Source organism: Anguilla anguilla, chromosome 5, assembly GCF_013347855.1.
Source record: "Anguilla anguilla isolate fAngAng1 chromosome 5, fAngAng1.pri, whole genome shotgun sequence".
Taxonomy (NCBI): Eukaryota; Metazoa; Chordata; class Actinopteri; order Anguilliformes; family Anguillidae; genus Anguilla; species Anguilla anguilla.
Genome location: NC_049205.1, coordinates 45,734,560 through 45,757,651, shown reverse-complemented (window position 1 = coordinate 45,757,651; position 23,092 = coordinate 45,734,560). Strand labels below are relative to the sequence as shown.

At 41.2% G+C, this 23,092-nt stretch overlaps 1 protein-coding gene across 4 annotated transcripts in view; it reads left to right on the top strand.

Moving 5' to 3' along the window:
- The window catches only part of LOC118227632 (protein unc-13 homolog C-like), a 104,794-nt gene that overhangs the window by 17,230 nt on the left and 64,472 nt on the right, over positions 1-23,092 (top strand). For 3 of the 4 annotated variants that reach the window (XM_035418319.1, XM_035418321.1, XM_035418318.1), the window contains exons 6-15: positions 497-502; positions 1,713-1,784; positions 6,169-6,388; positions 8,060-8,287; positions 9,130-9,271; positions 14,832-15,001; positions 16,248-16,363; positions 16,712-16,875; positions 22,244-22,397; positions 22,748-22,816. In XM_035418319.1, coding sequence (XP_035274210.1) covers positions 497-502; positions 1,713-1,784; positions 6,169-6,388; positions 8,060-8,287; positions 9,130-9,271; positions 14,832-15,001; positions 16,248-16,363; positions 16,712-16,875; positions 22,244-22,397; positions 22,748-22,816 — 1,341 coding nt within the window. The remainder of the gene's footprint in view (positions 1-496; positions 503-1,712; positions 1,785-6,168; positions 6,389-8,059; positions 8,288-9,129; positions 9,272-14,831; positions 15,002-16,247; positions 16,364-16,711; positions 16,876-22,243; positions 22,398-22,747; positions 22,817-23,092) is intronic. The other variant, XM_035418320.1, reaches the window with a different exon arrangement.

Below are 23,092 nucleotides of genomic sequence, written 5' to 3'. Positions count from 1 at the left end.
TTGCCTGGACTGGTGCCAATTGTAGCCTACCTTTCTTTAACCACTTGGGCCAAGGTCAAAATTCACTCCTCAATGTAACTGCGTCAGTCTTGTGTTGCTGGCTTCACAGTGAAGGATTATAAGGGCCTCTTGTCCGTCGGTCTGCGTCCTTCTGAAACTGTGCATTATAGACAGCAGAAATATTATAAATTCCTTCTGTAGCAGGCATAAGAGATATTGCAAAGCATGGTTGAATTGGATTATTGCAGTCTGTAATGCTTGCATCAGTAATGACTTTTTGATCATTTCTCAGAATTATATTTTAAAAGTGCTTTCATGAACTTCACGCTCTCCTCCTGTATAATGATAAGCTGTTTTTGCATGGCAACAGAAGCAGAATATACTGTGTGCGCAGTTTGTGCAGGGCTTCTGTTGATATAATTTTAGATCTTTTATTCTCGTCCTTTCCCTAACTGAAATTTTTTGTCTTCTTCTTTTTGCTGCTGGACCTCTCAAGGCTTTGGTAAGAGCTTGTTCTTGTCTTATTTTTGCTTTTGTCATTATCTTGCTTAAAAGGTAAATTTTTTTAGAAGGTATCACTCAGCATATCTCTTAGCTGTTGTCCTACAGTATACCAAATTACAGTTCTATTTACATGAACTTGTGTACACAAGTACACACACACACACACACACACATGGTATACATTGTTTACATCACATTTGATAGATGCATGACATTATCCAATTAAGGTATTTTTAGCCATGCTATTTATGGTAGGGAGTCAGAAGAACATGGTGGAGGTGGGGCTCTCCGTGGGAGGTTCAATCTGATCAATTTGACTTTAATTGCTTTGGAGGTGTAAATCCCTCTGTACTCTGGGGGAACCATGACCAGTGTATAATTTTGCATGCTTTTGCTTTCTTTAATTGGCTTGTCTTAACTGATTATAATTTGAGGAATTATGTTTTGGCTTTGGATTTTAGAATTAATTCCCCTAAGCCATATATTCACATTATAGAGAAAAAGAACAGAGATTATTTTTTCATTTTTCAATATAGAAAATGAATATGTGTTATTTCCATTAGTTTTCACACTAAACCAAAACATGCAAAGCATTTAACTGTTTTGTTTCTTGAGCTATAAAAGTTCTGGAATTTACATCACAATTGTTCAGCTATACTGAATTCAAAATAACAGCTTTCCTTAAACCCCCTCTGACTTCTAGGAGGCTCTTTATCTAATTGTAACACTAAGGAAAAATATTCAGTTTATCGCAGACCAAAGGGCTGTGGCTCTTTGTGATTCTTTTTTACTGCATGGCAGTTAGCAGGAATAATAGGAAATTCTCTCAGAGCAAAACAATCAGGCCAAATTGTTGAATATGTGATGCTCTGGTAACCCACCCTCTTATCACAAAGAGACGCCTGCATGCTGTTTTATTTTTACTGCAGAACTCAAAGGAAGGAGAATGCTTTTGCCAGAGAGGAAATTTTCTCCTCTCCAAAAAACCCACATTTAAAAAAAAAATTTTGTCTTCATATCTTATAGCTACGAATCCAGCATGGCATTAACAATGGAAAATGTATAAATACTGTCGTCGAGGAAATTTTGAGAAGCAAATTTTTCCTGTATTTGCACAGTATGTTTTTTATGTCCTGTTTTAACTGACTGTTTAATTTGACTCTCATTCTCGGGGTCACATTATTTTCCATCTGTTTAATTTCTTGCAGACATTGGCTGCTCGAAAGGCAGGCATATCTTTTGCCCTTGTGACCCGATCCACCTTAAACAATGAAGACCTGGTAAGATTTCTGATGCTCTGCCGCTCTCAGAAATATTGCACTTAAATCAGAGTCTAGAGCTAAACGGAGGCAGCCAAGTGTGACTAATGTAAGGTAATCCCAACAACTGAGGCATTCACAGGAAGCAGGGTTGTGGGAGAGGGGACAAGGCCAAATTCATACTGACAGACCGATTCACTGAGTTCAAACAGGCAGGTTTTCTCAATTTGACTCGTAAAAATACGGAGTTGTTGGTTGGTGCACTTCTAATGCATTGAAGAATATAAAAAATAAACTAAATAGAGCTTTGCAATGAAGTGTTGTCTTCAGAGTCACACATCCAGTGGGTTGTGCTGCAATTAATTCATTTTCAGCAAAATTTCTGAAATGACCTGCTTCATTTTCAGTCTACTCTAGATTGTGAGACTACTGTTTGCAAACTGCTCTAGATTGTGGCAACAGTGGAGCTTTGTAGAAGGCTTCAGTCAGTGAAGAGATGACCTATCTCATCAAATGTAAAGAAAACCTCATACAATATAACAAGCTAATGTTAGTAATGATTCATGCAATGGAAGATCACATCTCTTGGGAGGGCACTTTAACAGGGGTCTTATGTCTTCTGGATGTATGTACATCACGTCATCTTGTTGCATCAGTCCTAATTTAATGTTATTTTTAATACACGGGGAATTGTTGAGGGAATTTCACCGTGCAGAGAAGCATCTTTAATGTATTTGTTTTGGACTTGGCGTTGTTTCCTAACAAGGCTAATCCTGTCCTTTCCATTTGCGAGTGGAGCTGGTTTGAGTCACTGGATTTATGGGGGCGACGGGGCATAGCTCAGCTCTAAACAGGCAGCCGCGAGCGCGGGCCACAGGGGTGCTCGCGGGGCCTCAGATCGCGGTGGCGGCTATAGGAGTAATTTTAGGGCCGGCCAGATGTCCGCGTGTTAGCCGCTGCGTTAAGCACACAACCGCGCGTCCCTGTGAGGAATCCCTCTCCGGCATGTTCCGGCAAACTGAGCCATATGTTTTACTGGGGTTACAGAGGAGAGCGACATATCCACCCTGAGCCCTCCATTTGATTCGGCAGTCTCCCTCACATTTTGGCAAAAAAAGTATGCTTCCCTGCATGGGAGGTGTAGTTTTACCCAGCTCCTCTCCCTCTCTCACATCTGCTTTAGTGTATATTGCTGTGGCTGTTTTGCCCAAGGGAAAGCAAGCTACTGCAATGGAACACAATGGGCCACATTCACAAAACTTTTCTTAAATTATTCTTACTTTTGTTCTTTAAAATGTTCCTACGAAAAACCAATATGGGATGCATGACATATGTGCAGACCTTTGTTTTTGTGCGTATCCCAGGTGTGTGTGATGATGAATGCTAACTGTTTGTAAATTTTATGCACGATCCTGTTTGTGTGATTAACATAAAATAAGGAAACAGCCATGAACAAGTACAGATTAAAAGGAGATCGTTCTGCATCGCGTATCGTGCCTAATTACCCTACACTTGTGTTGTCACCGCTACTTAAAGCCAAGCGTGTTCCTGTTAAACATCATTAGTGTCTTCAGTGATGTTCTAAATGGGCTTGTTTCCGTATGTCTCCTCAAGTATTCAAGGTGCCGCAGCTTGAATTTTCCATTAAGGTCTGCAGGTTTGCTCTTGCATTGCGCATGTCCCAGTAGGAGTAAAGATGATATTGTTTCCCATTGTGTAGCCCTCATCAATCTCAGCAGCAGACAGGATCAATAATGCATGTGTCAGGAATGTATCTCCCTTTATGGCACGCCTGACATTGTCACTTCCGAGTCAAAAATAAATAATCAAAGAAGCGGAATTGATGCTGTCTAACCACAGGGCACGGAATATGGATTTTTAGCAGATTTCAATACTAACGTCCCAGTCTCCACACCGCATTAAACTAAAAAAGCTAGCGTGATACACTGTCAGCTATTTACTACAGCAGGTGAGTCATAGGCAGTGTAGTAAAACAGGGATGGGATTTCGAATATCAGCTTAGACACAGTGTGGTTATGTCAACAGAACAGTAAAAAAAAAAGGCCGGTGAAGCAAAAAGCTGTGGTCAGATATAAAAGACGTAGTGTAAGACGATGCCAAATGCCTCGTTTCATTAATGGCGGCTGGCAAACGACGGGGTTTATTCATGAGGTTTTGAAATGAGCCAACCTGAAACCATCGGAACCATTAGAGCTTTCGGCTGTGTCTGTCTGAGTGTGCCAAGAAGGATTGGGAAAGTGTGGTGAGACCATGGAGGAGGGGGGAGAGAGAAAGAGTGTGTGTGTGGGTGGGTGGAGCTCACCATATTGCCCACACTGCTTAGTGCATGTATTAAAACGCTCAGCTTTGATTAAATCTGTGGATGAGAGATTCTTACTGTGGCATGTTGCCAGGATGTGAGCTCAGCAGATAATGTGTTGACATCTGGGTTGTCTAAACTCCTCTGGATCGCATGTGAAGTCATTTGCCAATCACTGCTGAGTGTTGGATGTTTTATTAAATTACAGTAGATCACCTCACCCATCTTGTCAGCTGCTATTGGCTACAATAGGTCTCTGCTTTCATTCCACAGAAAGGTATTTATATGTTTGGTGGCTTAACATTCAATAAAAATCTTTTTCCACCATTCAGAAATATGAATTTGAAACTTTGGTCATATGTTTTGGTCAACTTTGGTCTTATATTATAAATAATGAATGGTATGTTATGGAGCACTAGCAGTTGTCGGTGGGGTGTAATAGATGTGTGGGTAGTTGACTGCTTGATGGGGCCCTCAAGCAAGCTGAATTACACTAAAACTGGTGCAGCTCTGTAAATGGGTCGTGGGCTCTCACATGTACAGTACAGTTCACTGAAAATGTTCAGTGTAATGTGTTTGTCTTTACCTTACTATAGGTCTGCATATTACAAATCAGTGAACCAATTTCATGCTTAAATCTAACTTTCCTTATGGAATAATGTTGAAATCTGACACCAGAGGCAATTCTATGCATTTCAGTGATCCAGAATGGTTTTTAAAGAATGAGAAAGAACAATGTGATTTACTAATGCTATTTGCAGAGATAGAGGGAGAGACAAAGCAATTGACTCTGGGCTGTTTATGAATGATAAACAATGAGGCTTGTAAAGAAACCACAAAATCATCTCAAATTGGATGGTGTTCTTTTTTATTCAGACAAGCACCCATAAAAATCTGTGCAAAAGGCTAAAATTCATATTCAGAGTTTTTAGACATTCTTCACAAGTTTGTGTAGATAGCTAGTCAAGCGCATATATGACATATTGTATTCATAATATTGTAACTGTATACATTTGTATACATTTAAATAGGGACTATTTAACTTAAATTTAACTTAAATCTCAAGCACAACAGTCGAGGCTTATGAAAGAGAGAAGGTGCTCTCAGTATGGGACGGTACAGTATATATAGAATAGTATTAGTATACCTTTGTTGGTACAGTGTATAGTTCCCTGTGAATAAAGGTGGTTTTGGTGATAGGTGTCTCGTAAATATCAGTGTTGTTCTCTTTTGGGATCCTTGCACTTGTAGTAAACAGCTTAATATAAATCAGTATTGAAAGGCAGTAGAGGTATTAGCCTAATATAAATCAGTATTGAAAAGCAGTAAAGTTATTAGTTTAACATAAATCAGTATTGAAAGGCAGTAAAGGTATTAGCTTAATATAAATCAGTATTGAAAAGCAGTAGAGGTATTAGCTTAATATAAATCAGTATTGAAAAGCAGCATAGGTATTAACATGCACATCCAGGTTATTCTTCCCTCCTTTGCTTATCAAGCAGAGTATGCACAAGGCAAATACAGCAGATGTTATTTCCTCAGTTTAGTTGTCACATGACAAAGCCTCTCAGGACATTTAGGCAATGGGCAATAAATGTTCCATACTGCAATCACTGCAGTCTGAAAACTATTTACATCGCTTTAATCTTCACTTTTCATGTAATCTGATATAGGTCTTAGTTTTGGATTGACTTTAAAATATATGGTGAATAACAAGCATTTAGTGTGACATCCCAGGAGACTGGCAATTATCTTTAATATGGTACTGCATGTAGCCTTTAAAAATAAGGATTGAACTAGAGTATATCATTATGACATTGCGTTTCAAATTGGTTTATGACATTAGGATTCAAATTTTCAAGTTAAATATGGCTCAATGGATGGATGCTGTTTGAAGTAAAGTTTCTCAGAGGTTTTAACAACTTTAGAAGTGAACAAGCGGGAGGAAACAAAATGCTAAATTTAACTCGATCTCCTTGGTGGAATAATTTTATTTCTTCACAAAGTGCTATTCCTATTGTTGCCCTGCAAGAACCCGCATCCTCTCGCACCCTGAAAGGTTCCCGTGTGTTTGTCTCCTTCCAGAAACTGCACGTCTTCAGGAAAACTTTGCAGGCCATGATCTACCCGATATCCTCCACCACCCCGCACAACTTTGAGGTGTGGACGGCGACGGCGCCCGCGTACTGCCAGGAGTGCGAGGGCCTGCTGTGGGGCATCGCGCGGCAGGGCATGCGCTGCTCCGAGTGCGGCGTCAAGTGCCACGAGAAGTGCCAGGACCTCCTCAACGCCGACTGTCTGCAGCGTGAGTGCCACGCGGCAGCGTGAACTGCATACCGCCGTCGCTGCTGCTGCCAGCTGAGCTGCGCTGCAAACCGCCACTGCTCCTGCCAGCTGAGCTGCGCTGCAAACCACCGCTGCCACTGCCAGCTGAGCTGCGCTGCAAACCGCCACTGCCACTGCCAGCTGAGCTGCGCTGCAAACCACCGCTGCCACTGCCAGCTGAGCTGCGCTGCAAACCGCCGCTGCTGCCAGCTGAGTACTTAATACGTGGCTAATGGCCGGCTGCTATTAATACAAACTGTACAAACTAAAAATAAATCCGTGTAGTGCCCGGGGCCAAGTTAACAAGATACAGAAAGGAAATGCAGTCTTCTGGAATGTAGGATGGCCAGAATCATGCACATGCACAAGCCTGCATGCATGTGTACACGCACACACGCGCGTACACACACACACTCACACACACACACGTATTGTACAATACAATTGCATTATTAGTCCTATTTCATTGTATGTTTGGGCAAGAAGATTACTGGTACAGTGTAGTGAGGTTAGGTCTTAAAGGACTTTTACAAATGTTTGGGGAGCTTCTCCTCTATCAATTTGATTTTCTGGGAAAGGTGAAGTAAGGATTTGCTATGTTTCCCTTGGCTTTAAACACATAATGGTGTTGAAAACCTCTTACAATAGATCTGTTATAAGATCATGAAGCAGATGACCCCCTTAAGAGCACGGCGAGAGGCCTGTATGCCTGTTAGCTCATGCCATTCCATTCCATTCTAGCTCTCTCCTCTGCAACAGACTCATGCCAAATCACAAACTGTTGTTCAATGTTCTGTATCTGTAACTCATTAGGTAAACATTCACAATTGGGAATAATCAAGGAAAGCCTACCATCATATTTGGACGCAGTGTTCAATTATACTTTTGATTTGCCAGAAAGGAGACCCTGGTCATTATTTGGTGGTATAATGTGGTTTCTTAACACACTGTCGATATTGACAATGATTTCTGCTTTGATGGAGTTCAATGAGGGCAAAGCTTGGCTCAAGTCTTCTATTGTACTCTGCTGTTTGAGAACAACACCTCACCACAGATGAGATGGATTAAATGAAAGAAATAATGTGAAAAGCTCACTTTTACTGGAGAGGCAATTCTTTGAAAAAGGCTTTTACTGCATGGCTATTATGAAGTAGGCTCAGGCTCTAGATCCTCAGGCTCTAGATCTTCTGCTCAGTAATAAATGGTACACATAGCGAAATAGGTAAATGAACTCCATTTGATTTATTGCTGTAGCACTCAGTGTCATACTAATGCAAATGTGCAAATACAGCAGGAGAAATTATTCTGCAGGATGCCTTTAAGGCCATGATTATCATCATTCTATTCAGTGTAAACCATTTATTTTCAATAAATGAGATTAACCATGCTCAAATTGATTTTCAACTGATTTTGTTTGCGAAATGATGATACATTTTTTAATTTAAAATCTAATTTGAGTTCATGGTCTCAGATGAGATGATTAACTTGATAAATCAATCAGAGCCAAAAAATAATACGAAGGGGTCACTATTACAGAGATACATGGTATGCAAAAAGGCAGTGGAGTGGTCATTGTCTTCATTTCTTCTGCATTGTTGTCGTTCATTGCCTTGACATGATGTTTGGCCCGGACATGATGTTTTCTGTGTAGGTGCCGTGGAGAAGAGCTCCAAGCATGGCGCCGAGGACAAAACCCAGAACATCATCATGGCCATGAAGGAGAGGATGAAGATCCGGGAGAAGAACCGGCCGGAGGTGTTCGAGGTCATCCAGGAGATGTTCCAAATTTCAAAGGAGGACTTTTCTTCCCACCTGAAAGCAGCCAAGCAGGCAGTACTGGAAGGCACATCAAAGTGGTCTGCGAAAATCACCATCACCGGTAGATTTGCGTTAATTTATTCATAACTCTTTTCATATCTGTATCGAAATTTTACTGTGCAAATAGCATAGTAGTACTTCTGCTCATAATACCTTTACCAGCGTTGTTTCAACACAGAAGACTGAAGCAAAACAGTCCCCACCCCTCTGAATGTATTTTTTCAGAAGATATTGAATTTCCTATTTATGAAAGCATTCATTCATTATTTATGTTACTTATTTGCTGAATAGAGACAAAGCTTTATTGATTTGCACTAGTTTGGCAAGCAATGGGAGAGAAAGCGATAATATTACAATATTGGCATTATTATAGGATAATTCCAGCCATCGATTCTGAATGCCCCCTTTCACACTGCAGTAGGGAAGCGCTTGCAAAACTCTTCACTTAAGCAGCCCTGAATATTTCCACATTGATACGTTGGGCCAAATCGGACAAACCAACCTCCCATTGTTTTCTTATAGGCAGATTGTACTGATGCTTCATTGCTCTGAATGTTAATGCTGCATTTTTCTTCCTTGTGGCCTGAGACCAGTTTCCAGTCAGTGCTAGGCGTAGTAACCACTAGCCGCAGAATATATATGTAGGTTGAATAATTAAACACGTCACTCATTTATATTTAATGCTTGGCACCCGTGAAATACTACTGCCTCGGTGAGTAATAGTAGTGTGGTCCTCTTGGCTTTTCACTGACTGACCCAATTTATGTGACTATGCACACTGTATAACAGCATCACTTGGCTCATGTGCTTATGGGTTTATAACGGTCTCTTATTTGCAAAACTAGCTTTAGCCCCAGAGACTGTATTATTGGGGCTGATGGGACCTCTCCTCTTTCCGCCCAGTCTTGTGTGCTCAGGGTTTACAAGCCAAGGACAAGACTGGCTCCAGCGACCCTTATGTGACCGTGCAAGTGGGCAAGACCAAGCGCAGAACCAAGACCATCTTTGGGAACCTCAACCCTGTCTGGGATGAAAAATTCTTTTTGTGAGTATTTCTGCGAGCGCTGGATAGCCGTACATTAAAGGATTTCCAGCCAGCTACTTTCTTTTTTTTTTTTGGTGGTGGTGTGCTTCTCCTGACTCTGATCAGCCTATTGATGTCAGGAGCCCTGCAGCCAACTGAGCAGAGCCTATGTCACAAAAACAAAAAATATAATGTTTTTGGGGGGTCCAGACAATCTGATAAATAAAATAGATTCTTCTTTTCCGGGGTTGTCACGTGTGGGAATGATAATAGCTGTCTCAGTCAAGATCAAATGTTGATATAGGCTCATAGACGTCTGATGCTTCATCTCTCTCACTGCATGTATTGCAGAAAAAGCAAAAAAAGCAGCAGGTCCAACTCCGAAGACTCTGTCTTCATTATTTAAAAACCTGTTGGCCAGTACAAAATGATTTTAAAAAATGTTTGCTTACCTTAAAATGCTATTTAATTATGGCATCCATGATACAATGTGTTAAGTTTATTACTGTGATCAATAAACAGATCATCATTCATTTCAGAATACTCCTGGCAGGACTTGATTGGTTGGGCCAACTTTCTTTCCCCCAATAGCATTGTAGCCTGATGTGAAATCTAAATATGCAAGAAGTTGGCAAAATGTACACCCCCCTGGTCCCCAGCTGGCCACTATTCCAAACCAGCTGGAAATTGCATACACTAGTGGAACTCCCCAGAACATGGAGGTCAGGAGAAGCGCTGGGCAATAGACAGGAGCCTATGAATTAATTATTGAGAACCACTGTTCCAGAAAGTGAGTAATCCTAAAACATTTCCCCTAAATTTCGGTGTGACTCAAAGCCATTTCACTTTAATGTGTGACGGGCTTCTCCCAGAACTGCGAATGCCTCCAAACTCTGAGACCTGGGTACTGAAGAATAATTTGTCCTGTGTGCATTCTAGCTTTTTCATATTAGCAAAAAAAAAATTAATTAAATTAAGTGGCTGATATAGTCTGCCTCAATCATTATAGTACTACTTGAAAGCACTTCAGGGTGGCCGAAAATGTTTCAAGTCAATTTACTATTTCTATAGGCTGTAAAGTAAGATAAGGTACTTTTGACTGTTTATAACTGTAAATATATGCCATTTAAAGTATAAGGTGCATACTACACACATAGTAGCTGCACAATGTGCTGTGAATGCCTGCATATTGTCCAAGGAATGCAAAATATTGGCATTAACGCTTGATAATTCTTTGCTGGTGTATTCACGCACAAGTTCCTATGTGCAGAATGTACAGCAGAAGCTGTGAATTAAACAGAATGAACGCATGGGCAATTATTACTTTTTAATTGTTGAATTATTTGACGACACCTACATTTATGTCCCTGCTGAGTTTTTAAATATACTGTCTTTATAGTGTTTTTACAGACTGTGGCTTAGCGATTAGAGTGCTTGTCACTTTTATGTACACAGTGATGAGTGTAGCTAATGGCAGAAATTCCCTTCCCTAGCTGTCTGCGCAAGCTAATACCCTGCCATTAGCTTTCTGACTCTGAGTTGTATTTTTTCTGTATGAATGTGGATAAGAACAACATATCACAGCTTTCATTGGTTAGAGTATGAAGAATGTTTATCACTGAAATTTTATCCTTTAAATCATGGAAATCCTCTCTACAAGCATCTCCAACTTCATAGTTTGTTTACACATATCACATTCACTTTTTTGTTAGTTATACAGTGGTCATAATAGTTATGAAGCAGTGACTTCTTAGAGCGAATTTCTAAGCTGTATAAAGACATGCACATTGATTAGATTTAACTGCTTATTTCTTCATAGTTAAAATTTTCCATGTACAGACCACAAAGTCCTGGACTTTGTCACAGTACATACTTTTGACTCACAATTAAGCGAGTAATTCTATATTTAAACAAGTATAACTTTTATTTATTGGATGGTTAAACTTGGGAACAGATGTTGACTGACTCCAGACCAAAGTCTTCCTGACCCCTGCCTGACCCCTTCTACAGATCAGTTTCGCTTTGTTTCCCATTCAGTCTAATGCTGTGATGAACCCAGGGATAAGAGAAATGCTTTTCCCATAAAGCATGGTGGAAAGCATTTCCTTAAAAAAAATCACTGTTGTCTTTAGACTTGGTGGCTTAGTCTAAAGCTGCATATAAGTTTGCCTTACCCGAAACAACCCCGTTTTCATTTTGAACAGACAGGACCTTATGTCTTGCATTTGAGACTTTTAAGTTCTTGGGATACTGAGTGCAGTCATCCTCTACTCCGACCTGTTCAGAGATGGGATGTAGTCCCCATCATCCTTCTCATAATCAGGCAGATCAGTTTAAACCACAGGAAGGGAAGACACGTGACACAAATATAAAATGGAAAAAATCCCTGTGTTGTTCAGAGGGAGCATCCCTCAAAATAATGGGAGTTTTTTTATATTGATGATAGCTAAGGCCATCAGCTTTGCCAATATTACATGGCAATGCATTGATCATTATTTTATCACTGCTGCAAGGGGCCCTGTGGAAAGGTGGAAATAGCGAAGCCATGCTCTACCAGAGGCTTGTTTCCTTGGGTTTTTGCTTGCCCTTGCGGAAAGCAAAGTAGCATTCATTAGCAAAATAGATGTATCACAATGGAAAAAAACCTATTTTCACTACTGACCTGTATCTTTTTGCATGGATTGATTGGTCCCTGAGATCTTAATACTGTGGTAATTAGCATAAATCTCAGATATAATGTAACACCTGAAGCACAGCCAGAGCACTGAAGTATTGTGTAAAAGAAGTATGAGCTTGCAGTGGTTTCTTAATGGTGGAGGCTGTCCCCTCTCAGATATCTTCTATTACTTCATTACACAAACAGCAATAATCTCCATCAGTTTTGGATAAAACACTAAGTGAAACTGGCATGCCAGTTCCTACACAGCTCCTGTAATTTGTCTTCTTCTCTATACATTGTTAAAAATTTGCTTTGTCATGCAGTATTACTGTGACCATGAATCTGTAAGCGAGATTGGCCCATTGTGCTGTCCCATATTGCAGTTTCGCATTTTCATTAGCATGTTTACAGTTTCAGTGCTAACTTTAACTGTTTGTCTGCAGATTTTTCAAGACCCTTAGATTTGGATTCAATTTGGTTTAATTAATAGGGGGCTAAAATGCTTTCCTAAGAAAAGCAGATGGATTTAAAAAAGAAAAAGAGTTTTTCTGGCATATAACAGTGGGCAATGCAGGCTTAATTAATGTCTACATTTGTTCCCTGACTGTGGAAGGGCCATCACTGACTGCTGCAGATCTGGACTGCACTCCTCTGATTACAGGAATTCTAGTTCGCAGTCATACTGCTCTGGTGAGATATGGCTTTGGCAGATGCAGTTTCAGGACCATGGACAGCAAATAGCACATAACTGGAAGCAGATCTGGTGCACATGAGTGTCTTGTTAAAATGGTGTGAACAAACAGAATCGTAATGGGAAAACGGTTGGCTGTATTCTTAATCAAAGAACCTTAAGCAGTTCTTCGCCTAGGCAATATGATGAAAAAACCAGCCATTTAGTTATTTTGAATAGGGTAATTTGGGAAATTTCTGAGTGTTTATATTTTTGTGTTTTTTTCCATGTTTACTTATTTTCTCCGGGGAGCATGGATCATTTAACAGCTTTTAAATCTACAGCTTTCTTCCATCTATTCATTTTATGATTACAAAAGCAACATTTGACCATTCTTTCTTTAGTGGTAAGACTATTAATTAATATCAGTGACAGAAAATGCTATTTTAATTGCAAACTGTTTTCCTTTCCACTGAGGCTGTGTGTCATTGGAAATATCATTTTCATCATGGGAGAAAAATCGATTTCATCTCCCTAGTTTGTCCTCTGACCCCTTGCTTATTTTATACCCCCAGTATCTCTGGTAGCAGGCAAATTCTCAGATGCACACTTTTCATGCAGTGACAGGGCGTTTTTATTGAAAAACCACAGAAGAAATTCATTTTAACCGGAATAGTTATTGTGACTACAATAACGAAACAGTCTATCTGCTATGACTCTCTCTAAGCAGCCCTATGTGTATGTGTGTTTTTGGGGTCTTTGAGGCTCATGAGGCTTTGGTGGGAGAGCCTCGCTGCAGGTCCTCACCCTGGGGAGCACAGAGGAATTCCCTCTATTCCATCTGACAGGCTCCTCCGAGCCCCACTCCCACCTCTTTGCCTGCCGGGCACGTTCCATCCGGGGGGGTGCTGTTCCCATGCCCCCCTCAGACAGGCTGAGGGCACCGCGGTGCTCCCGTGGGGGCAAGGCGGGTGGGGGAGGGGGACACGTGGGGTTTCCTCACTGAAAGCCTGACAGGCCTGATCTGATGCCAATCTCATTTGACAGATAGGACCGTGGGAGAATGATGACTCGCACTCTTTCTACACCAGCCCTATTTTTATCTTAGCCAGTGTCCTTTATGCAAGGGACAATTTGACTAACTACAGAGAACAACAAAGCTGGTTGGTTTTATTTCCTTATTCTCTAGTGGATTATATATTTTCCCCACATGAGAAACATGAATCCTTGCTTTCGCTCTGCTGTTTTTTGAACGGCGTGCGATTGTAGTCGCTGTTTACACGCTGTAAAGGGCACGTCATCAAGCAACCCTGCATAGGGAACAGACTTTGTTTGGGCATTACTGTCTGTCTGCTTTGGCAGTTTAATGTTCATTACTGTGCCTGCTTACTCTCTGTGGCTATTATCAGACTGCTACAAAACCGACTCTCTGAATGTACTGGTGTCTGTTCAGATATGTGAGTGGGTTTAAGCACTCAAATTGATCTAACACTACAAATGTATTTTAGTCTTACATTTAGTCTTAAAATCTTATTTCTGGTAATTTATTGCTAAATAAGACAAAAGGATGATGTGAGGTGAGACTGTTTGACTTGTTTCAAGATTTGAGACAATTTCACTTTTCAAGCTAATATTTTCTACTTGTGAGAAACCATAAGATTTTGAGTCTCATTACAAGACTAAAACATTTGTTAAGACAGATTGTTGTGATGTGCAGTGACAATAGAAGTATATTGTCTGACTTAGTTGTTTTGTCACTGTACCCTTTTCACAATAGATGCTTTAGAGAAAGAGCATCCATCATTAGTTCATTCTTTTAAGGTTGGCTTTGACAGGCTGTGTGTCGGGTAATTCAGAGCCCTGACCTTCTGTTCCAGTTCAACTGTAAGGAGTGCATCCACTGATTGGCACATCCAAACATTTTTTTCCCTTTTTATGAATTCCTGGCACCATCATTTTCCTTTCACTGCTCAGATCAAGTGTAATTGAGTGGGTGAACTGCATGCTTTTTGCTCCTCAAGGAATTACTTTGTAACTTATGACACACCGTATTGCGCTCCTGTTGCCTTCAACATCAAACTATTTCCCTATTTCATTTACAAATTATGTGTTTTGTCAAACTGCTACCCGGCAATGGGAGAATAATTGTCAGGCTTTTAAGTTCAACGAAGTGTGTGACTTAAACTCTGTCGAGAAGCTGAGTCTCACCATATTGTTAGCTTTGTCACTTCCACCATTGCTCTGTGTTCCAGTGAGTGCCACAACGCCACTGACAGGATAAAAGTGAGAGTCTGGGATGAGGATGACGACATCAAGTCTCGGGTGAAGCAGCACTTCAAAAAGGAGTCGGATGATTTCCTGGGGCAAACCATCATCGAAGTCAGGATGCTCAGCGGCGAGATGGACGTGTGGTACAACCTCGGTGCGTTCATGCCTTTCACCCTGCTCTATTAGCATGCTATTTAATTAAAAAGGGGCTGACATTCACCTATGTGACTGTGTGACAATAGCACCACCAAAAGCTGCATGTCAGGAAATTAAAAGAAACCAGGCTCAGAACAAAGAAATAGAATTCGACATTCAGACTTTAACATATTTCCAAATGGCTACTATTTCAAAGTTAAATTGATTGAAAAGAAACAAATCTATTGCTTCCCTTCTTCCAGCATGCCCTTAGAGTTCTATTTGCCTCAAATAACGTGGACTATTTGTTGCTTTGACGGAAATGTTTTAAATATACATTCCTAAATGATTACCGCTGTTGGCTGGGCAGAAGGTTTGACATTCTCCCTCCTCGCACTGATTCAGCGCTGTAGGCTGAGTAAAGAAATGTTATTGTGATGTCTTGGGTCAACGAGCAGCGCTAGTTCAACTGCAAAAGTAATAAATTGCGTGGTCAAAATGACCTCCGCTGAAGCCATAACAGACATGCTCCGGCGCTGGAGGAGCGTTTGTTACTGCGCTTCTCTTCCAGCTCAGCTGACAGCTGGGCAAGGCGTTCTTAGAAAAGATAGCGCTGAAGGCACGTTCCGCTAGGGTGCTTCATGCGCGGCTCCAGCTCTCCACAATCAAACCAAACAAGATGTCCGGGATTAACTCGACATCACAGCAAACAGTGATTACCTCAGACATTTCTGTGTCACGATTAGCTGTGTTATTGAGTGGGAGGAAGTGCATAACTGCTGGTACACACTAGGGTGTGGCAGATATTCACAATACATTTGAGGGTCATTATTTTTTCCAATATTTGTAATTGAGTCTCCCCCATATATCATTTTAAATTATGAAGTGTGTGCGCTTGCTATGCCATTGCCCTGTCATTGACTGTCAAGTCAATTACACATGAGGTGTTGTGTTAGCTACAATTGTAATTTGAAGGAGAAATGTTCATGCTCACGTGCTTGCTTGTGTTTATTTATTTATTTTACTGTGAGTAAGACTCACTTGTGTCTATCATATATGAATCATACCATATTGCATATTCTATAGCCTCATGTGTTCAGTGCTGATACATAGCCAATGTACTCCCAGCTCCCATTGCACACACAGTACAGTAATTGAATGCTGCTTTGTGTAAGGCAGGTAAAAGAAGAGAGATGAGATGTGAATAAAGAACGGATACCCAAAGCACTGAATGACCGTGTCTTCATATTTGAATCCATACATAGAAAAGCGGACGGACAAATCTGCAGTGTCTGGTGCCATCAGGCTGAAGATCAGTGTGGAGATGAAGGGAGAAGAAAAAGTTGCACCGCCCCATGGTCAATATACCTGTTTACATGAGGTACGCCAGACCTTCATGCAATATCTTTTATGGTGTTTCTTTTTGTTTTTCATCGATTTGATAAAACACAATGTGCAAGATGGATTGAGAGTTGAAGCAAAACTGGGGTGTTATAATCAAACATACTGACTTGCACTTGTCTGGGGTCCAGTTTTACTGTGCTGTCCATTAGCACGCCAGATGTTGAGGGATGTACTTGAAAAGCCACGTGGTAAATGCAAGGAGAACTGACTGTGCAGGTGCCTGTAAAGTAAAAGTCCTGGGTTTCTGCCTCACCAGTGTCCTCAGAAAGAATTGTTTCCACCCTTTGATACCCTCAATAATTAAAAAAACTTTGTCTCTCCACAGAATCTGTTCCACTACCTGACGGAAGTGAAAAACAATGGGATTGTGAAGATTCCTGAGGTCAAAGGGGACGAGGCTTGGAAGGTCTACTTCGACGACGTCTCTCAAGAAATTGTGGACGAGTTTGCAATGCGGTACGGTGTGGAATCCATATACCAGGCAATGACGTGAGTAACAAACGAGCAGGCGCAATCATATAATTAAGAAATCCATCATCTGTTTTCATCAATTTGTGCAATCATCTCAGAACTTCTGTACCGACAGGTTTACTGCAATTAAATTTGGAGACCACCTCATTGGTTTTGGCAGCTTAATAGAATGATGAATTTTTCCTCGAAAACACCCTGACCTACTCATGCTCTATGGATTACCTTAACACGCATAAATAATGAGCATCGATACTACACATTACTCACCATGGGTGTTGTTCATGAAGCTGTATTCTACCGCTGACTTGCTCTCCATGAACATAAGGAGGTTATAAACACAGAAAGCTACTGTGAATGGTGGCACATTGGCCACCTGTGATTTGCCCACAGGTAAAGCTTTGGGCTTGTTTTTGGGGAAGTTATGGAAGTCTGACTGATGTGGATGCGCTTTATGGCTTATTGTGTTTCACCAGAAATTAATATGGAGTTCCTCCCACTGCAGGCTTTTTACTTCTGACCAGTGACTTATAATCACTCCTGACAACAAATGCGTAAATTGTTGCATTCCTCCAGTTGGCTCAAGCTTCCCTCAGAGGGACTTTGTGCACTGAAGGTGGGGACTGGCCCTCTCAGCTGTTGTTGTAGCTCCGCCCACGCTGAGGCCACTCAGACCACTCTGGACAGCACACACAGTGTGGAGTAAAGGGGAAAGAGGCTCTGCAAATTCGTCACACAGAAATAATTCCCTAGAAACACTTGCCAATATAAGGGGAGTTTTGTTGCGGGTGATAGATTGAAGTTTTCTCCTTTCTTGTACGCCATCGATACTGCTGCTGTTGTTTGTTTGTTTGTTTGTTTCATGGCAGTTTTGGACAGTGAAAAACCAGTTGTAATTAATGAGACCCTCCACATGCATCTCTCTGCGCTGGTTCCTGGGGAAGGAGGAAATTGCAGTCTGTTATGAATCATGTTTTCATGCGGCATGTCTCCCACCTCGGCCTTCCCCCTGGGGCCTTCATAACGGCGGAAACAGGACCATAAAATCTGATGCTAATGGTTCCTGGTGGCAAGCTTTGGGAGCTGGGGAAAGGTGCAAGCAGGACACCTCCAAGAATATGTGTGCTTTCCATGCACCACTCTCCCTCTACATGACTATGAGATTACCATGAGAGACATTCACAACAGCAGCCATGTTAGGTGAAAGCCTTTGCGCTGCTCTTGTTTTGTTAATCAATCCCATCATCTGCCAAGGGTCACACCCTCTTTCTCCTAGATGCTTGTTCTGTTTTTGTCTCTGGTACCAGGCAAGTAGATGATGACTCTGTTCTTTGGCTTCGATTAGAATTGGAATTTAAAAAATTTGGATTCAGTTGGAAGACCTTTGGGAAGAAGTGGTGTGGAAGCACATTTCAGGACGGTAGTCATAATTTAGGGTGTTGCTGCTCTGTATCCAGCCCAGTCTAATGGAAGATACGCTATCTAAAGGGAAAAAGCGACTGAAGAGCCCTAAATGCTGTGCATGTATTAAATTGTGGAGAATTATTGTTGTTATAAATAGTAGCCCAAATTTAAATATCTAAATTTCCTGATTGCTTGGTTGAACAGTTAATAGTGGGAACAAATTAACAACTCAAAATGAACTCAATATCAGGTTCAAGCTTAAACATGTATTCAAACATGTACATTTAAAAAGACATATGATTGAAATCATGAGAGTGCGAGAGAGAGCAAATTAAAACAATGTAGAAATCAATAATGTAGGCAAACACAAAACTAAAGAACCACCAAAAAGAAGAAAACCCATTTTCTCTGCTCCAAAACATAACTCAAAACTTTAATATTAAACTAGCCCGCAACTCAGCAGCTCAGCAATGAAGAGGGATTAGGTTAAATTATGGCAAAGTAAGACTTATCTAACAAAATTACTATGAGTAAAAGTAACTCTTAGATGTCAAAAGCAGGGCTAAGCACTGTAATATTAAGACAGATTTGTTGCTTTAGCTTCTTTTCTGCCAAAGAATATTGCTGTTATGTCAAAGGCCAGTCATACAATGTAGCCCAGTATTTGGTACAGATTGAAAATGTAAATTCCGAACTGAGAGGCATTAACAGCTGTAACCTATGTGGAATTCAGACAGTGAATTGATATTTTCAGTTGAACATAACAATGTCTTGGGGGTCACTTATAGGTTATGCTTTGGTATAATAAAGTAGTCCAATAACACAGCTCCTGTTGTGGGTATTTCAAAAACAACTCAGTGGGGTCTACTGAATAGCAAAATGATAATTAATTTGAATCACACTCTAATAATACTTTGACCATAAAATAGAAGAGTAAATGAGGTTTTGTATCAGCTAGTGCTAGAGAAAGAGAAGGTGAGAGGATGGATGGTTTCAATTACTGACCATGTTTGATTTATGTAGGGAGCCACTGACACTATTTAGATGAGCTCTGAGAGATGTTATAAAACTCAGAGCCATTGGTTTTCTGAAAAATGTACTGTAACCAGGAATGTTCCTTCCCAGGAGCAACCTTTGGATAAGTCCACTCAGCTGTCGTATAAGAGCACTAAATTGTATGCTTTAATTTAACACAATGGGAACTTCTCCCCAGGAGTCCTTCAGCAGATTGTGCAATGGAGACAGTATTTCTTTTCCTAAAGGCCACAAGCCTCGCCTCTATGGCTTGTTCGCCCTCTCTGGGGTTTAATATCAAGTAGAACCTTCACGGTGTAGGACTGGATGGGGCCAAAAATGTGGCAATCTACATTCATTAGAGAGGATTTTTTTTCTTCCTCAAAGGTGAAGACAGTTGTTCGATTTGCATTTCATCTGTCTCTTGATAGCTTGCCGTACTCATCCCATCGTGAGTTACAGCGTTTCTTTTAATTGAGAGGTCCTGCCATAGCCGTCACATTACAAAATGATTTCTGCCATGCGTGGCATCCATGCCTGGTTCAGCCCAAATGAGACAAGTAAATGGGTGAGTGAAAAAGGTAAAGGGTCGGAAAGCACGTGCTGATGTGAACAAGGAGCATGACTGCGATTTGGACGGCGCATATAAATCAAATCCCTCGACACCGTTTTCATAGCTGAAAATGAACTCCCGCGGTCTTGGCTCTAAACTGCTTATTAGCTCCCCTAACTGCTGCGGCTGAGGTCCGGGGTAATTAGCACGGCCCCGGCTCGGCACCTGGGAAATGGACCCGGAGCGAGTCTCATTTGCCGGGTCGGGCTGCGCGTCGCCGATCCGAGGACGTGCGCCGCCATAGGCCCGCACAGAGAGCGGTCAGTCATCTTCAGTCCCCGCCTCACACCAAACCCAGCCATGTAAACACTCACAAATGTGCATTCAGCAGCATTTAAATCACTTAGACGTGTGCCACTGGCTCAGCGTGCTCTTGATAACCTTCATTAAATTACCACGGGGATTCCTGTATCGCAAAAGGTTCTTGCTGTTGCCAGTTTTTATTCCTTACTTGCATTTTACCCAATACTGGAATTCCCTATTGTATTCATAGGCCTGTCTCTGTACATTCATTTTAGAGAGTGCAACTAAGTGTGAATCTTCTTGTGAAGTATGCACTGCCCGGTAACCCTTCTTCGCACTGTAGTTTATCAGCTCAGCTGCACTACTGTTCATGCACAGCTGACACAAGCAGACTGCGGGCACTTGATCCACCACAGGAGTCTCACCGGTGCAATGAGACAAGGGCATCCCCATTTAAACCTTCCCTCCTGCCCATTTACTGTAGGCGGCACACTGCCAGGCTGCTGAACACGGTCTCCATTGGCAACGATGTAAAACCTGACCATGACTCCGAGCACTACACAAAATAATTCATGTTAAACTCCTGCAAGAATACCCTCAGATACACCAAACAGCGGAAGTATCTGAGTGGTTAAGGAACATGTGTAGTCTTACCTGGTGTGACCGGAACGGGATTCATTTAATGTTAACTGCAAATGAGGGGCTGTAGCCTCTTTCAGCCAGTAGTGTGGCTCTATACTGACTGCTGTCTACCTTGGTAGATGTGTACATGCCTCTGGCTTGTGTAGCCTACAAAGATACAATTGTGTGTCTTGCACCGGCACTAGTGTATATGCGAGTGACTACGGGGTGCAGATATCCTGAGCTCTATATGTATGTTACGACCTAAAAACTACTAAATGTGCAATGGTAAGAGTCCAAGCAGAATGCTAGGTTAAAGAGAATGCAGTTGATTGTACAGTGGGTTCAATAATGGCAATACACAATGGTGCAAAATGTGTGTATAGTCGAATGGCTATACACAAATGGTGCACATGAGATTGCGTTGATGAGTCTCCTTGAACCATTCCAATTTTCCCCTTATATAGCCAAGGATCAAAGCTAAATCCAAAGTTATCGAACAGAGACACAATTGCAACAAAACATCAATGGCCCTGCTTGCATTCTCTCTATAAGCGTGTCAAACCAGGTTAAAATGTCTTGTGTTACCTTCTGTTCAGTTTTGAATTGTATTCCAAGATCTTTATTCAGCGCCCACTTTACCACACCATCAATGACACCAATTTGTTCCCCATGAGATTGGCTTTCCAATTACACCACACGTGATTACATTGTATATGGAAAACCTAGGGTTTACCCAATGCTATTTCAATGATTGCATCTGTGCAGTATTGGAGCAATAACACTGTCTCTTTATTAAACCTTGCTGACTCCCTGTCAGCACTGTAAACATCAGCCTGCTGTTCTTTAGGGTTGTGATAAGGGGCACATTGTGTAAACCATCGTACACAGAATAACAGTTGATACCTCCTATTGCATGTGTCGTTTTCTGTAAAACTCTTGCAGGATCAGTGCTAATTTTACTGACCTGCTAAACTGTGAGCTGCTTTAGCCCTCTATCCTGCATGTGGAAATTCTGAATGTGGAAGCTGGGTGTACCTTTTTTCACAGTTCATAATTAGTTTTGCGCAAGATGCCCAGAGGACCAGAGAGCTACACTGTAATAGTGTTCTACTAGTTGCTAGTGTTCTATTTTCTTGCCAGAGTGACAGTATCAACTGTACTATAATATTAAGATACACCAAAGTAACATTACCTTGTTTGTTTCAAATTGAAAACTGAATTGAATTTAATTTTACTAAATTACAGTTCATTCTTTTCTGACACTAAATATGTGTATGAATATCTTAGTACTCAAATACTTTTACAGGACAGAGCACCATGCATTCATGTATTTTCTTATTTTCATTTTTCTGTTAAATTCATTCATGGCAGGCCACAATGTTATGGCAAAGCATATGGCAGAGACAGAGGTTATAATTGCACTTCAAGCTAGAGGAAATCACTCAATTTGTATGCAATAGTACAATTATTATTATGTTTTCTCTCTTTCAGCCATTTCTCCTGCCTGTCGTCTAAGTACATGTGCTCCGGTGTGCCAGCGGTGATGAGTAATCTGCTGGCCAACATTAATGCCTACTTCGCCCACACCACTACGGCCACCACAAACATCTCTGCATCTGACCGTTTTGCGGCCTCAAATTTTGGAGTGAGTCTGCACCTCTCATTCTGTCACTCCCTGCTGCAAACCTGGGTCAAATACGTATTTGTTTTGGATTCAAATACTTTTCTACGCTTTACTGATCTTGTCTGGTGTAGTGGAACCAATTAAATACTCTCAAAAAGTGCAAACCTACCTGCTGGTCATATTGGCAGGCTCAATTACACCAGGCAAGATCTGTATAGCACAGAGAAGTATTTGAATCCAAAACAAATATGTATTTGACCCAGGTTGCCCTGCTGCTGTGCCCATTGCAATCCTCTCACGCGCTGAAATCATTCTGCATGTATTGTATTGCAAATATGTGTCCTCTAATACGTGTTCCACATTTTCTGCAGAGGGAAAAATTTGTCAAGCTATTAGATCAACTGCATAATTCACTGAGGATTGACCTGTCTAAGTACCGGGTATGTATGAAGGACATTTTGCTGTTTTAAATCTCTTGTAAACAGAGGCGAGCAGAATATATCCTAATAGAGTGAAGTGGGGAGAGATTATCCATCCATTCAACCCACTTATTCCTGGTTGGGGTCGCCCTGGGGAGCTGGAACCTATCCCAGCATCACAGGACTCACACACCATGTGTGGGACTGTGGGAGAAACCCAGAGAACCCAGAGGAAACCCACACAGACACTTGGAGAACATTTGGAGAACATGCTAACTCCACACAGAAAGGCCTCGG